This window comes from Orbicella faveolata, unplaced genomic scaffold (genome assembly GCF_042242905.1).
Source record: "Orbicella faveolata isolate gen_17 unplaced genomic scaffold, um_ofav_v1 contig_34, whole genome shotgun sequence".
Taxonomy (NCBI): domain Eukaryota; kingdom Metazoa; phylum Cnidaria; class Anthozoa; order Scleractinia; family Merulinidae; genus Orbicella; species Orbicella faveolata.
The window spans coordinates 34,514,195-34,529,961 of NW_028301563.1; the positions used below are offsets into that span (position 1 = coordinate 34,514,195).

Below are 15,767 nucleotides of genomic sequence, written 5' to 3' on the forward strand. Positions count from 1 at the left end.
GAAAAAATTTCGTACGCGCGCTGTTTTCAAGGAAACCGCCACAAACTATATATCAACAGAAAAGTTATAAAATGTAGAATTCGATAAAATTATGTTTTGTTTTGGATTTTGCTTTCCAAAGGCGGCAGAGGCCGTCAACTCCAAAATGACCGACTGACGTTCCAGCGAATTAATCGGGTATCAAATGCGATCGTTCACGCAAAATAACTGTGCAGTGTTAATCACAAAGCCTCAATCTCCAAAAGCGTGTCAGCATTTTCTTTTATTTCTATTGGTTATCTTTTTATAGATCTGTCAAGTTCGACTATCGAAAAATTCGCGTAACCTGTTACGTTAAAGGCCGCCACGAAGAAAGTATTTAAAATAAAGGAATTCGCTGACACGCTTTTGTTCCATATCTATCAGTGAATGTTCTGACCAAATTTCATGGAAAACCGTCAAATCTGCATACCCTATTAATTCAATTAAAGAGAAGGGATTCTCTCCCAAAACGAGTGCGAGTTTTCGCCTTCTAAAGATTTATAAACATATCACGCCTTCACAGAGGAATGTGTCAACTTGAAAGCCGCGAGCCAATGAAATAACAGAACCCCTAGTGTTCACAGTATGCAAACTTGTACTTCGCGGACATTAATTTTCTTGACCAAAAAAAAAAAATCGACCAATATAGCCCCGCGAAGGCATTTTCCCCTTGGTACTCGATTAACTTGTAGAAGCAGACCGTCTTCTCGTGATCAGGAACATAATATCATTGTCGTGATCTGCTAAAATTCTGCTCCGGCCTTTTCTGTTCTGCTGTTCTGCTGAATAACGTCACCATTTCGTTCTCCTTTGTGAGATGTGGCAGGGTGGTTTTCTCGTCCAACTCCTTCCGCCCGTCGTCCTTGACAAGCGCGGGCTCTGGGAGCGTGCCAGTTTCATAACATGCGCAGTACGTCACATTGCATCACAACCTTTCTCATCTTCGCAATCTGGTCGGTGTACAGTATTTATAAGCTATTTTTACTGATTTTCACCCTATTCATCCCTATCTTTCACAGTTATCAGATTACCGACAATTATTCTGGTTTTTCACGGATCTATTGCCTAGGTACGTGCAGTAATTATCCGATCCTTGGACAACATCTTGTTATTTGTTCCATATTTTTGTACGTGTACGACAGTTCGCAGCCTAAAATCCCAATAAGAATTTTGAATTAAGCTAATATTTATACAGAGTTGAAAAAAAAGACTATTTTAAATTATGGAAATATCTGAAAATATCGTTGTAAATACTCCCATTGGAAACACACCAAGTAAAAGTCCGTGGGGTACAAGCCCAGCTGTAACTCCATGTTCCCTTGCTACTGTTATGGACGAAGAAGTGGCGAAAGAACTTCAAGCTAAGGAAGATTATTTGTCCGGGTATCATCTTCAGGCGAACTCAGTGCCATCTGGACTCGCATTTGAAGGTAATGATTTAATGTTTTGCTTATTGTAAGCGGTTTAATATTGCTTTGATTCATGATCGTGCAGACTTGTAGACAAAACCTTAGCTTTTAGTTGCAGTTTCGAGCTTGTGTTGCAATCAACTGGAAGCTGAAGCTGAACTCAGAAGTTGTTTAATTATTTCAGTTTGACTCATTTGGAGGAAATGGAGGGAGGTGGATGGGGAGCTAAACTCCAGAATACCCGGCCACTTATTAGCATCTCATTGAATAAGAATAGCAACTATTGTTATATACCTCGTTCTTGAAAGCACACCGGCACATGTAAATAAAGTGGCCAGGTATTCTGAAGTTCGGGGTATGGGTTTCAGGATCTACAGTTTTCAGGAGTTTTGTTTTGGACATGATCAAACTACTGCAGACCACCATGTTACAAGACTTCATAGAACATTTGCTGATTAGAATTTGACATTGCCTACCCATGATGGTGTTTCAGATTTTTAAAGTTCAATGGCTTGTGTGTTGGTTCACAGGAGGCACAAGTCCAGACACTGAGAATGATTTTCTTCTGGCTCAGATGATTCAGCTTGAATATGATAAAGAGTATGATCGTACAATTGATTCGATGGAAAAGAGATACAATGGGGAAAGCAAAGGTATTTTCAGCTGTCAGTTTGTAAGTGGAGTTTTTATGCATACACATGCATGCATTATACAATAAACAATGCGTGTATGATATTTGTAGCCTGAAGACTACATTAATTTTAGGCCCTAAATGGCAGTCTGGTTAAACTGAATAGAACTCGGGTTAGCCTGTGTACAGTTACTTGTAGCAATTGATGATGGTAATGGAAATACAATATTAGTTTAAAATTCCCCCTTCTTCAACCAGTCTCCAGTCTGCAATCTGCAAATGTCATCGGCAGCTGTATATTGCAGTTTGAAGTGATAAGGGGCTTACTACTTCCCTGAATGGTACATGTACGTTGCTACTTGATCCCTAGTATCATCATACAGGGACATTCCATTTCACAAGTTAAAAGTCTTGTCTAAGGACATAATGTCCAGTCAGACTCAAATTTTGAGAAGGTCTGCTTTCCCTGTGAGCACACGTACTTGTTTGGAGTTTCGTGGTCCAAGGCACTGCTTGCTGGCTGAGACATGTACATGTAACTTGTGGCACAACTCATGGTTTTGCTGCTTGCTATACAGAGCTCAAGTTTACTTACTTGTTATGATAGCAGCTTCACATAAACTTTTGACATAATTCTACAATAACAAAGTACTGATCTCAACTTTAATTAGAACAACAAAAATAACAATACAAGTTGAGTTGGGATGAAGTGCACCAGTCTTATATTGTGTCTTGGTTGTTTTCAGTATCAGTATCATTTGACAACTTTCGCAATGTTCATCCTGTCCTGAAAGATGACTCCAGTTCTTCAGATTCAGATGACTGGAATGATGAGGATTTAGGTAAGCAAGCTCACGCCGAATGATTTGACAAAGCTTAGACTTTCTGACTGGTTTTTATCATTATAATGTCTCAACAGATCCTCTGAGGCCCTCTAAAGCTCCACCTAAACAGTCTCCTGGAAAGAAAAAGGAAATAATTACCAAACATGATTCAACAGTTTGTGGACGACGCAATGTAAAGATTATGGAAAAGGTAGATTATAAGTTTAATTAATCCTTTGTGCTTTAAAAGTCAAATGCAACCAAATTGCGGCAGCTTTTGTCCTTGCGGTAGCTCTGTGCATCTGTTGATGAAAGTGTTTTCACATTTTCTGTCCTGTTTCTTTTGCAGTTCCCACCAAGTTTTGCAGCAGGTGATGTTGGCAGTTCAACTCTTGATCTCAAGCTTTCTAATAGTGTATTCAACACTTTGAAGCAACACTCTTACCGCGAGGAAAGGCAGAGTGCTCGACTTCATGAAAAGAAAGAACATTCAACACATGTACGTAAAACTCTGTTGAACTTGAGAATAATTGTTGTTATCTAGGACAAGCATGTCATCCAGAATGAGGTGGTGATCTCAGGGCACTCGCAGGAAAAAAAATTGAAATCCAGCTGCCTAGTGGGCAGTACATTTCAGTTTTCAGTTGCCCCCAGTAAAATATGACTTGCCCAATAGGCATGCAATGTTCATGCCTTATCAACTACATCATTTACTAGGTACTGTCTATAATGAGTGATAGACCATATTAGTGACTTGCAAATTTTGTTTTGCATAGAAAAAGGTAATATACAGATGGACAGATTTTTTTTTTGTATTCTTACTAGTCTTCCAATTGCAGTGATTTCTTGTTGTTACGGTTGTTTCTTCGTGGTTTTGACATGGATTCTCATGAAATTCATTTTGTTCTCATCTTGCAGTCTTAAGTTTTGAAATTGCTTTTGATTGGAAATTATCTCTAACAAGACTATTGAGGCTTATTTAACTTGCCCACTGGACCACCAAACTTCCATTTTTCACTTGCCCAAACGCAAATTAAAATTTGCTCACCCCAGGTAATTGGACGTGGGTTTTTTCCTGCCCTGGTACTGTAAATTGAATTAGGCTAAAAGGCACCATGCTTGGAGAAAGGCTTGTAGTACCAGCTATAGAGCAAGATTTATATAATTTTTGTAGTCACCATTTCAATGACTGTGTTTATTGTGTGTTTACAGGAGCAAGTGTTAGATCCAAAGACCAGACTGATGTTGTACAAACTGGTAAATGGAGAAGTACTGGAAGCCGTGAACGGCTGTATCAGCACAGGAAAAGAAGCATGCGTCTTCCATGCTAATGGAGGAAGGTTTGTGAACTTAGTCTTGATAGGCATATTCTCAAGAAAAAAATTGAATTAATTTATTTGGTCTGACATTGACTTTAGTTCATTTTTGAATTTGAAGGAGAGAAGAGGAACCCATGCCAGAGGAGTGTGCAGTGAAAGTGTTCAAGACAACCTTGAATGAATTCAAGACAAGGGATCGTTATATCAAGGATGACCATCGATTCAGAGATCGCTTCAGCAAACAGAATCCCAGGAAGGTAATCAGGCTCTGGGCAGAGAAAGAAATGTGTAATCTAAGCAGGTTGGTTTCTTTTATGCTGTTTTTCTTGTTGATTTCAATCAATGTACAGTGTTCATGTGATTAGTTTTTTTTTTTTTATTAACAACATGACATGTATATGATGATGATGATTATGATTGGGGACACTATTTACACGTTAAAATATATCTTAGCTACATAAATATCACTGTTGACTCATTGACTCGCTTTAGGAGTAAAACGCTGATGACACAGACTCTGTCAACAAACAAATGCGCATGAAATGTATCAATTAGTTTTAATTGTAAATATACTTTATATAGATTTTTGTTGCTTTTTTAAATTCTTGGCATGTCTGTAAAGTAGCTATTTAGCTAAGTGCATTTAGCCATGTTAAATAAAGGTTATTGTAATTAATGTTTATTATTGTTTACAGGATGAAGAAAGCTGGTATTGCGTGTCCTACTGTTGCGCTCTTGAAGAAACATATTCTGGTCATGAGTTTCATAGGCAAAGATCAACAACCTGCGCCAAAACTGAAAGATGCTGTTCTGTCTGCACGTCAGTTACAGCTGGCTTATGAACAGTGTGTTCAGGTACCAAGTGATTAACTACAAGTATTGCTATTAGATGTATATTTTAAAACTAGTAGTAACCAGAGATTGGTGAAGTGCGTTCGATACCGGGGGGGGAGGAAGGGGGTACTCTAGCAATTTTTTGATAGGGTGTGTTGCTAGGAACATGACATTTTTTGGGTTATAGCAGTGGATATTCAGTTAGTATTTGGACACCTGATTGTAGGCTGAGTACCAGAAATACCTTCTCTATTTAATATTTCGAATTAAATAATATTTCATACTATATTTAATAAAAAAAATCAGAAGCTCAATTCTTTTTATATCAAGATCCCTGACTGTTTTGCCAGTTCCTGATTCCTATACCCAAAGCAGACTGCTGGAAAAGCATACCCTTGACAGCAACGCGTACTAAAGCCCATTTATCTCATTCCCTTTCCAGGGTTTTTCCAAGTAGTGTATTCCTCAGGGTATTGTTTAACTCTTATGTCCTTTATTGGCATTACATGTCACATTGCTCTAGCCGGCGCATCATTTAGTAAGGTTAAATACTGTGTATAACTATAGAAAAAGAATAACAGTACATGGAAGTTTATTTCCAAACATGGATGTTTTTCACTTAAGTTAACATGCAAGCTTACACCCGGCTTACATCAATTAAGAGCCTATTAAGCTGACCTGCAGTGAAAATCCTTGAGTGGTGTGCATTGCCATTTCCTTTTCGTCATTTGCTGTGCTATGTTGGAATATTTGCTGTCTTTCCCACGGTCAATGAAGTTGTGTTGATTTATTCAAGCTATTACGGTCGAGCCTTGCAACTTCATTCTCACAGAGAAGTGGAATCACCAAGAAAAGCAGCTGACTCCTGATGGACAACACAGATCACAAATCGATATGTTACCCGTGCAGTTTCAGAGAAAATACAGCACTACATGGCTTTCTGGTGCTTAGATAAGTACCTTTAGGCATTTTAATAAAATCAATAAATCAACACAACTTCACTAACCTTGGGGAAAACTGCCACGATTCCTGCGTAGAACAATGAACCAAGAAAAGCACATGGAAATGCACGGGTAGCACTTCATGTAAGACCTCACTATTATTCAAAGTGAGGCATCACATCAGACCAATGCCATGTGTGCCACAAAGTCAGTCCAAAATGGCATCCAAACCCTGAAATCATCTGGTATCGCAGAAAATCACGGGACATGAACCTGTGGGTATGACTGGATTAGAATGCGTTCTCCTATCGTTGAACGCAATGAAGGCAAAGAAGTGTAAAATGTGATGTTAACAGTGTCTATATGTGTATCATCACACAGAACATGCAGCCAGACTACCATGTGTAGTATGTGCTGTGTTCAACTATGATATTATTGAGTTATTTTTTTGTAAAAAAAATACCTCTTAGTCAGCGTGTCGGGTGTGTTATGGACGGGTCAATGGGTGAGTGAGTGAGTGAGTGAGTGAGCGAGTGAGAGATGTATGTATGTCACACCAATCAGATTGGATCTACTATGAACAGCCAATCAAATTTCTTGTTGTAAAGGTAAATGGTATGTGAGAAACACAAGGTATGTATAAACACAAGGACTTTGGTAATTGAAAAATATAGAGAGAGTGCATGTTGCCGGTTTGTGATTTTTAGTCCGGTTTGGAGGAAGTGTGACAGTTACATACGTACATTGGGTTGTTTTAGAGTGCATAATTTTCAGTGTAATGGTGGCTAGCTATGAACGAGATGAGTCTTGAGTTTTGAAGAAGTTCATGAGTTAGTAGTAGGCAAATGGCACGAGATATTTTTATTTTTAATTACAAAGGGTAACTTGATACTTTTGTTTTTCACAAGGAGTTAATTCAATTAGAGGTCACGAATTGTCGGTTCTAGTTCTTAGGACGTGTTTTAGAGGAGACGAGACTATTTAGATTTGAAGCAGTTCTAATGTTAACAATACTAAGTGGGGGTAACGATTGTTTTGTTCTTATTGCATGCAAATATAATGAGATATTTTTATTTTTTAGTTACAAAGTGTAATTTGACACTCTTGTTTTTCACAAGGTAGTAAATTCAATTAGAGCTGACGAATCGTCACCACTTGTTCCCACGAGATGTTTGCTATTTTTAGTTACAAATGGTAACTCAACACTTTTGTTTTTCATATGGGAGTAAATTCAATTAGAGCTTACAATCGGCTATTGTTCCCAGGATATTAAACAAAAAAGAAACTTTCATTTCTAGATTGTTTTTACGTCTCTGCAGTAGCAGTTTAATAGTTTTAGTTGATGACATTAATTTTAGTCCGACATTTTTAAAGGTAAAAAGTATGAAAACTGTTCAAATGTTCTTTGAAGACTGTGTGGCGTCAAGTTAAAGTGCATTTAATTAAATCAGACTTTCAACGTGTCAGAGAGGTTTTTTTCTTTCTTTCTATTTTGAGTTATTTTTTTGTAAAAAAAATACCTCTTAGTCAGCTCGTCGGGTATGTTATGGACAGGTCAATGGATGAGTGAGTGAGTGAGAGATGTATGTATGTCACACCAGTCAGATTGGATCTACTATAAACAGCCAATCAAATTTCTTGTTGTAAAGGTAAATGGTATGTGAGAAGATTTGATCCCGGTAGAGTTCAGAACAGCCATATTTATTCTTCTATAAAAGAGGAGGAAGTATTCATATATTGGGTTTATTTCGACATTTTCTGTGGATTAGGCTGAGGATTTTAGTTATGAATGAGATGAGCCTTGAGATTTGAAACAGTTCATGAGTTAGTAGTATGCAAATGGACAGGATATTTTCATTTTTAGTTACAAAGGTAACTTGATACTTTTGTTTTTCACAATGAGTAAATTCAATTAGAGGTCACGAATCGTTGCTTCTAGTTCTTAGGACCTGTTTTAGAGGAGACGAGACTATTTAGATTTGAAACAGTTCTAATGTTTACAATAGTAAGTGGGGGTAACGATTGTTTTGTTCTTGCTGCATGCAAATATAACAAGATATTTTTATTTTTTAGTTACAAAGGGTAATTTGACACTCTTGTTTTTCACAAGGGAGTAAATTCAATTAGAGCTGACAAGTTATCAGCTATTGTTTCCAGGATGTTAAACAAAAAAAGAAGCTTTCATTTCTGGACGGTTTTTATGTCTCTGCAGTAGCAGTTTAATAGTTTTATTTGATGACATTCATTTCGGTCCGATATTTTTAAAGGTAAAAAGTATGAAAACTGTTCAAGAAGACTGTGTGGCACCAAGTTAAAGTGCAATTTAATTAAATCAGACTTTCAACATGCCAGTAGAGGTTTTTTCCCTCTTTCTTTCTATTTTCGGTGAAGTTGTGTTTTGTTTTGTAAAAAGGGTAAACTTATTACTCGTATAAAATGCTAAAAAGTCTCTTAATTAACTTGAGTATTTTTGAGCAAAAATTCCTCTTGGGGGTTGGAAGGGCTATGTGATCGGTGAGTGAGGGAGTTATGCATGTGCGTGTGTCACGCCAATCACAGTGCGGGTTGTATCAAAGAACGAATCAAATTGCCTGTTAGAAAATAAGATGGTATCTAGATTAATCTGGAGACGTGCCAGATTACTGTAGTTTATTTAGTCAAACATTTTATGGCTCAGTATTTAGCTATCTTACCATGACCGATGTAGCATTGCATGTACATCATAAATTCCCAGTTTCTTTCTTGCTGTACATCGCAACCAAAAAAACTTGTCAAATTAACCAAATCATTACTGTAAACAGCTACATGAATGCTCCTATCTCTGATACTTCACACAAAAAAATAACTCTTGCATGCCTTGTGTGCCTATGTTATTAAGTGATGTTGATGTTTTTTTTTTCAGATGATGTGCACAATGTACCAGAAATGCAAACTGATCCATGCAGATCTGAGTGAGTACAACATGTTGTGGCATGATAACAAAGTATGGTTCATAGACGTCAGTCAGTCTGTGGAACCAATGCACCCCCACGCATTGGAGTTCCTCTACAGAGACTGTACAAATGTCGTTGAGTTCTTCACAAAGTGCAGAGTGCCTGATGTTGTAGCAGCTCATGATTTGTTCAACAAGGTCTCACAACTGGATATCACCCCTAGCACAGATCAGGACTTCCTCTCTCAGGTATGGGAAATTTTCGTGTTGCAGGCTGTTTGTACATTTGTGAAACTTGCTTGCATCTCACCCTTTTGTAATCAAGTTTATTCTTGCAGTTAGTTTTATATACTACATTTAAGTTTAAATAAGGACTGCAAGTAGGTATACAGAAAGTCTTGGTGGACCATACATGTACCGTTTGTACAACCCCCCCCCCCCCCTCCCCCATCTCAGAAAAATTGGGGAGAGGGGCGTCTGTGTAGCGGCAGCACTTATCGTGTTCTGCACTGTGGGTGGTTTTCTTGGAATGTTTGGCAAGTACGGTGATTGGTTGTGATACTAATCTGCATTATGTAAGACATTTCCAGTTGTCTCATTGGTTAATTGATCATTTTCTCCAAATACTGTGTGGATACCAGAAACGATGCATTTTTGATTGGCCTCAAGGACACACACAAGAAGTTTTCACCAAGCCGTAGAATGACTAATATTCTCACATATTTACGAGTTATGCTACAGATGTACAGAAAATTAAATACTGGCAACTGATGAGATTCACATCGAGGATTATCCTCCCCGTAATTTTTTGCGGGGGAGGGGGAAGGTGTACACATGCTAGATATGTTGTAGGTCAAAATGAAATTCAAGTTAAAATGATTTCAACCTAGTTTTGATTCTTAATTTCCTTTGTCTTCTAACCCTAATTATTCATGATCCACGAATACCAGTAGTTAGGGTTAACAGCCAAAGGAATTCCATTTCATCCTGAATTTCATTTTGACCGACAATATATACATGGAGTGTCTTTGGGGAGTCTGACGTTTATCTGTTCAGGGAGAGTGCATTTAGATTTAAAATTCCGTGGCTTGGATGTCCATCACATTGTAATTTTGGATTCTTTTCCAGATTCAATCCTATGAGAAGCATGAACTTTCTGTAGGAGGAAGGAAAAATTTGGAACCGTATGACTTTGATTACTTTTTCAGCAAGACAACTGCACAATCTCAGTGAAGAGATGGTGGACACCTCTTAACCAGAAAACAATCAGTGACAAGACAGCTGCATAATCGTAGGGAAGAGATATGAGACCCTCAGTCAGCTTTCAATAATTATTTGGCAACACTCCAAGAACAGCTCACTAGCTGACACCTGACTCTTTCAGAACTCTATTGCTGGTCCCATACCCAGATTACAATTAAACAATTTAATGTGGCTTACTACAGTTTTCCCAAGACTCAGTAGCGTGTGCTACAATTGCCTGCCAGATGTTGGCATTAGTTACACGTGCAAAAATGACGCCAGTAGCCCTAAGAAAAATGAAAATAACTTCAGGGCTTGAAAGGCATTAAATCACTTCGGTATACGTAGCAATAGCTTCAAACGGCTTTCAAACATGTGTTTAAACCTAGGGCCTATGAAATATGACAGAAATGGTCCATAAACAACTGGTAACGGAGTTTTAATTTACCCTTGCTTTCTTGCTCACGATACGTGGCATCACATGAGTGTGCCCATAAATAAAGGGCATGCACAGTTCAATTCTTGTCCAAGGTTGTATAAGCCAGTCTTTGATTGAGGATTGCTCGAAAACCCACTGTGCAACCAATGATGAAAATTTCACAGTAACTGTTGATTTTTAGGGGAGTATCATGTTTAGAGCCAAAATCTAAAAAAAATTTGTAAGACAGATTTTGAGCTACAGTCAAACCTCCCATAAGAGACCACCCAAAATGTCAAGCCTAGGTGGTCGCTAATGGGAGGTGGTCGCTTACGAGAGCTTAGATATGATAAGAGCGCTTACAAGAGCTTAGCATATGGTAACTGCAGTGACTTACCCCATGTTTTAAATGTCTTACTCAGGCAAAAATTCAATTTCGTGAAAAGAATTCATACTTCTCATTGAGAAATTTCCGTCTCTCTTGTAGTACTCAGGAATGCGATGTTACAACACCTTATCATCCAACTTCTGCTCTATTATCTGTCAAGTGGTCCCTTACGGGAGGTTAAAAACAAAAGAAAATTTCAAACTTTTAGCTCTAAAAGTGGTTGTGCTCACTTACAAGAGGTTCTAAATATAGTGATTTGACTTGGAAACTTTTGGTATTTTGGAAAACTGGTCGCTTACAAGAGTTGGTCACAACCAGAGGTTCGACTGTATTTTTGATTTCACATTTTTTTAAATTGTGAAAAATCTGTCTTACAGATTTTTATGTTACTTTACATGAATGTTAATTCAGAGCAAATTTCTTATTCCTGAAATTTTGAGGTGGGGTCATACACGTGGATTTTGAGAAAAAAGTCATCTGACCTACTAGTGCCCAGTCTCTCCTTAGGTACTTGGTCATTAATTTTGGCCATTTGTCGACATTTAGATTGTTCAAGTTTCATCTAGAATGGTAAAGACTTAAGCAAACAGTAAATAGAGAAAGGAAAAACATCTTGGGACATTTTTCAAAAGAGTTAGAAGTTAGGCCGTTATAATCCATCAAAACTGTAGTAAGCCACCTGAAACTTTGTTACTCTTGCACAAGCTTTCTTTCTTTACCACAATCTCAGCATTCTCTTTAAACCTATGACTTAACTGTTTTTAAAGGAGTTTTACTGTGCGCCCCTCCTTTAAAGAGGTTTTATATTGTTTGTCTCGATAAAACAGTATTGTACAATCAGTTTTTTTATTAACAATTTATCAGCTACAGAATCAATGCTTCACAAGCTAAATCAGCATTACATGCCATCCAGATTTTCCTGATACATTTATGTAGAAGTTTAAGCTAGAACACTCTTTGCTGGTTCTTGATCCAGCTTTGGTTTTCCAGCAACAATGCCTGACTCAATTCCACATTCATCTGAGCCTCGCAGAATCTTGAAGTACCCTGTCAGAAGATGCAATAAGAAGCTTGTGAGTTTCACTACAAAACAAAGTTTCTCCAGGCGTCTTTGCTACAACTGTCATGTGATGTCATAGTCACTCATCCTGTGCTAATAGGCCCTTTGCACGATCCGGTCACATGGTACAGAATTGATTATGCTGGGACACAAGTTACACAGTGGGACTTTCAAATCAAAGGAAAGTCAGGCTGGACTGGTACGAGTTCCTTTGTTTAGGAAATCCCAGTGTAACTTGCATCCCAGCATAATCAATTCCGTACCATGTGACTGGATTGTGCAAAGATCCTATTTCTGTGGGTTATGGTCCTAATTGCACATTGCCATCTAGATGGCAAACTCAGTAAATACCATATTAACATGTATCGGTAACATTTTACCTTGGTCTCCCCAGTCAGGATTCCAGGAATTTGCCACAAGCCTGAAAATAAAATTGAAAAAAAAACCAAAAAAATCAAAATGATGTATTTAATGTTTCACTTTTCATGAAAATTCAAGAAACTTCCAGTACATGAGAATATTCTTACCAGTATGGTTTGTCATCCTCGGTTCCCCAACCCAAGATCTTAATGGCATGCCCACCAAGTGGTGCTCCACATACGTGTTGATATACGCCTAGACATGTGAAACATTGTTAGCCTAACGTGTCACTTCTTTCTCTGAACTAACGTAATAAGAAATGTAAGGTGGTGAGCTGGGAGAATTAGTAAGTCAAATATGGGATTGAAACACTTACCACTCCTGTAGCTAGGGAAGTCTGCATAGACAGTGAATGCACCCTCTACGGGGCCTTGAGTCATGATTTCCGTCTGGATCTTCTCCACTTCACTGCTTACAGAGTAACCATTTTCTCCATATCTCTTGTCATCTGAGTAAGAAACGTTGTACCCTGATGGCAGAACATACATGAAGCTGGTCAGTAACAGTGGAGACAACCAGTTATGCCTTGGCATGTCTCAGAATGATCTCCACAGAATAATTATTATGGTCAATCACACAAAAATTCCAATCGAGGTCAAAGTCAAAGAGTGTATGTATGTGTACAAACTGCCAGTAGTATTTATTTTTTGTGATTACGATACTTACCTGGCTCACACTTCCTTGTGCATGGTGGTGTGGGATCAATGGATTTACTGCAAGGCTTGAGTTTCCCTTTTACATGGTGATCACAAGCCGGAATTTCATATGGCTCACATCCCTGGTGAGAATTGTACTGCCCTCCTGTTACAAGCCCAGAGTCAACCCAGTAATTCCTGTAGAGCAAACAACTTGGTACATCATTTGCTTACAACGTAACTCCCAGAACAAAATGGTAAAGTGATGCCATTGTCCCATTCTGTGAGTTGCTCTGACTGTGCAAAGTTACTTATTCATTTGACTGGGTTCACATTTAGTGTTGAAGTACGAGGATAGAACTGTGAAGATGTTTGTTTTTACCAATAGGTGGTATTTTTGTTTTTGGAAAAAATTCTACCTAACATGTTTCTATCAGTTTGTTGAAGTTCAAAGAATGGATGCAACTTTACTTTTGACTTTCAAGATAACATTTTACGTATAAATAACCAATTATTACCATGCAGCTTCGGGGAATCCTCCATTGCACCTAGGATTGAAAACAAATCAAATTCAGTATTAGTATTTTGGAGCCTTTCTTGGGCAAACAATGTGTCTGTCGGAAGAAAAACATACCACTTGTAGTGTTCACTACTAGAAAGAGCAATGTACATTCAGCAGGCATTGATAGTGAATAACAGTGCATTTCCTGGTCTGAAGTTTCCTATATTAAACTCCTCTGTTGCTAGAATTCACTTAGCTGAAAGTTGCTTTAAAATTAACCTGTAGTAAAAACAGTTCCACTTACCCCATTCCACAACTCTGACAACATGATAGCAAATCCTCAGCAGAAATGTGGGGCGTTAGTTTGCCACCAGATGAGATACAGATTCTGTCTGTCATGGCTTCCACAGCTCCAAATGCCTGAAAAATTATTACCCAGTGTTAACCTTCCAGAGGAGGGGCAGGGGGTGGCGGAGGGGTCGGGGGGGGGGGGGTAAATTGGAAAAATTGGGTTGGAGTGTGCGGCCCGCTTTCCAAAACCCTTACCCTAGACCAAGACCAAGATCTGTGATTTTCTTAACTCTATTTATGACCTGACGAAAAATTTGAGACAGTCTAAGACCTGACCCTTAAATCAATACCTAGTTCAGATCAATGGTAAAGGCAACGTCTATATGCTTTTACTAGGTAGGACAGCTTCTAAAAAAAGGCGTTTTATTTCCAGTCCCCTTACTAACTGTATAGAAATTTCTTTCAAGTTAGTTCAACAGATGTCAAGAATTTATTGCTGAGTAATTTTCTTTTTTTATACAAGCTTCTTTCCTGGTAGACATAAAGTAATGGTTCCTGTGAAAATCTTGATACTTTTCAAAATAAGAAAAATTCATGCGATTTGGTACTTCTTGTGTAGGGGTGGGGTGCAAAGCTCACTCAAGTCCCGCCCCAGTTCCCACCCTCTCACTCTCCCTTCTATATATATAACAAACTGACCCAGCAACTTCCACAAGACCCTTGGTCACGGATTTCTTTTGTTGATGGACATTCGGACCACTCCTGTCTGGCGTCAAATGAGTCTGGGATTTCAACTGCTTCATATTCTGTCTTCTCTAGAAGATCAAACAGCAAAGAAAAGCGTTCAATTACACAAAGACCGACACAACCCCTCCCCCCCACCCCCTTCCCCTCCACTTATGACGATTTGTTAAGAAGTTGGTAAAATGCCACAGAAACCCAGAGCCAAGGCCAGGCCAACAGCACGACTGTGACTAAGCATATAATGTGATGAAAACTATTTTGCATTCCTTCTTGAATTTTCTTGCGGAAATTGAATTATTCAAGAGGGCAGGCTGTTTCAATTCTTATGCAAATCATGGAACTTTCATTTTTCTCCCCGCACGTTCCCCTGTCTAAAGGAGGCAGGGAGGCGTAAAATGAAATATGCTACGTAGCTATGATCAAAAGCCGAGAAATTGAAGATAAAGTTTACTACGTTCTCAAAGTCATTGTTCTTTTTTTCATATTTAAAGATTACCGTGATTTAACTAACCTGACAGGAGTCCAAGTTTTATCGGCCTTGGTGGGATCTTGCCATCTAACGGGACGCCGCACAAACTCTTGAAATGCTCGACATCGTAACCGAGATAGTCCGGGTCTGCTTTCCATGAAATTCCTTTAGCGGAGTTGATGTAGTCAATCGCTTCTTTAGTGAGTGGTTCATGCAAATATTTTGCCTGGCATGAGGCAAGAAGGGCAATCAGAGAAACAAATAACACAGCCATGGTTCTGCAACAATATTAGCACTGTTAACAGCTAGCCAAAAATTCCGCGTCAGAGCAGCAGGAAGGTTGGACTACTTAAATACATCAAGTCACAAGACTAGTCACAAGATCGGAAGTCACGAGGTTTTTTTAGGGTTTATGTTTCAAGCGTTAAATTTAGCTGCACTACACCCCATAGCATAGGTCAGGTTTCTATAAGACAAGAGTTTTCCATCAGTCAATTCTTGGTTTTCATGTGACGTAGTCATATTCCAAAATTAGAAATTATCTTTCCTTCTGAGGTTTTAGTTTCATCAGATAACAGACCCAATAGGAACGTGATGTTTGACAATGGTTTAGCTTTACAGAGTTCTTCTTTTTGTAATAGAGCACTCCAAGCTTTTGCGTTGCGTGACATGAAAATGGCTGCCCGA

General features: G+C 38.5%; 2 protein-coding genes across 3 annotated transcripts; one reads left to right on the forward strand and one right to left on the reverse strand.

Moving 5' to 3' along the window:
• The first annotated feature begins 924 nt into the window (after positions 1 to 924).
• LOC110060881 (serine/threonine-protein kinase RIO3-like) lies at positions 925 to 12,479 on the forward strand. 2 transcript variants are annotated; one of them, XM_089271510.1, is made up of 10 exons: positions 925 to 1,451; positions 1,961 to 2,083; positions 2,808 to 2,903; positions 2,981 to 3,096; positions 3,235 to 3,384; positions 4,098 to 4,225; positions 4,323 to 4,505; positions 4,900 to 5,059; positions 8,882 to 9,160; positions 10,040 to 12,479. In XM_089271510.1, exons 1-10 carry the CDS (start codon positions 1,244 to 1,246, stop codon positions 10,142 to 10,144), a joined length of 1,548 nt encoding a protein of 515 aa, XP_089127636.1. In that variant the 5' UTR covers positions 925 to 1,243; the 3' UTR covers positions 10,145 to 12,479. The 2 variants fall into 2 exon arrangements, with proteins under 2 accessions (XP_089127636.1, XP_020623350.2); XM_020767691.2 differs by having other exon boundaries at positions 1,317 to 1,451; positions 1,924 to 2,083.
• On the reverse strand, positions 11,789 to 15,428 carry LOC110060875 (cathepsin B-like). Its single transcript, XM_089271511.1, has 9 exons — positions 15,123 to 15,428; positions 14,567 to 14,682; positions 13,881 to 13,996; positions 13,593 to 13,622; positions 13,106 to 13,272; positions 12,756 to 12,908; positions 12,547 to 12,634; positions 12,400 to 12,440; positions 11,789 to 12,006 (listed from the first exon to the last, which is right to left on the reverse strand). The coding sequence occupies exons 1-9, from the start codon at positions 15,352 to 15,354 to the stop codon at positions 11,900 to 11,902; spliced, it is 1,050 nt and encodes a 349-aa protein (XP_089127637.1). The 5' UTR covers positions 15,355 to 15,428; the 3' UTR covers positions 11,789 to 11,899.
• Positions 15,429 to 15,767: the final 339 nt, after the last annotated feature.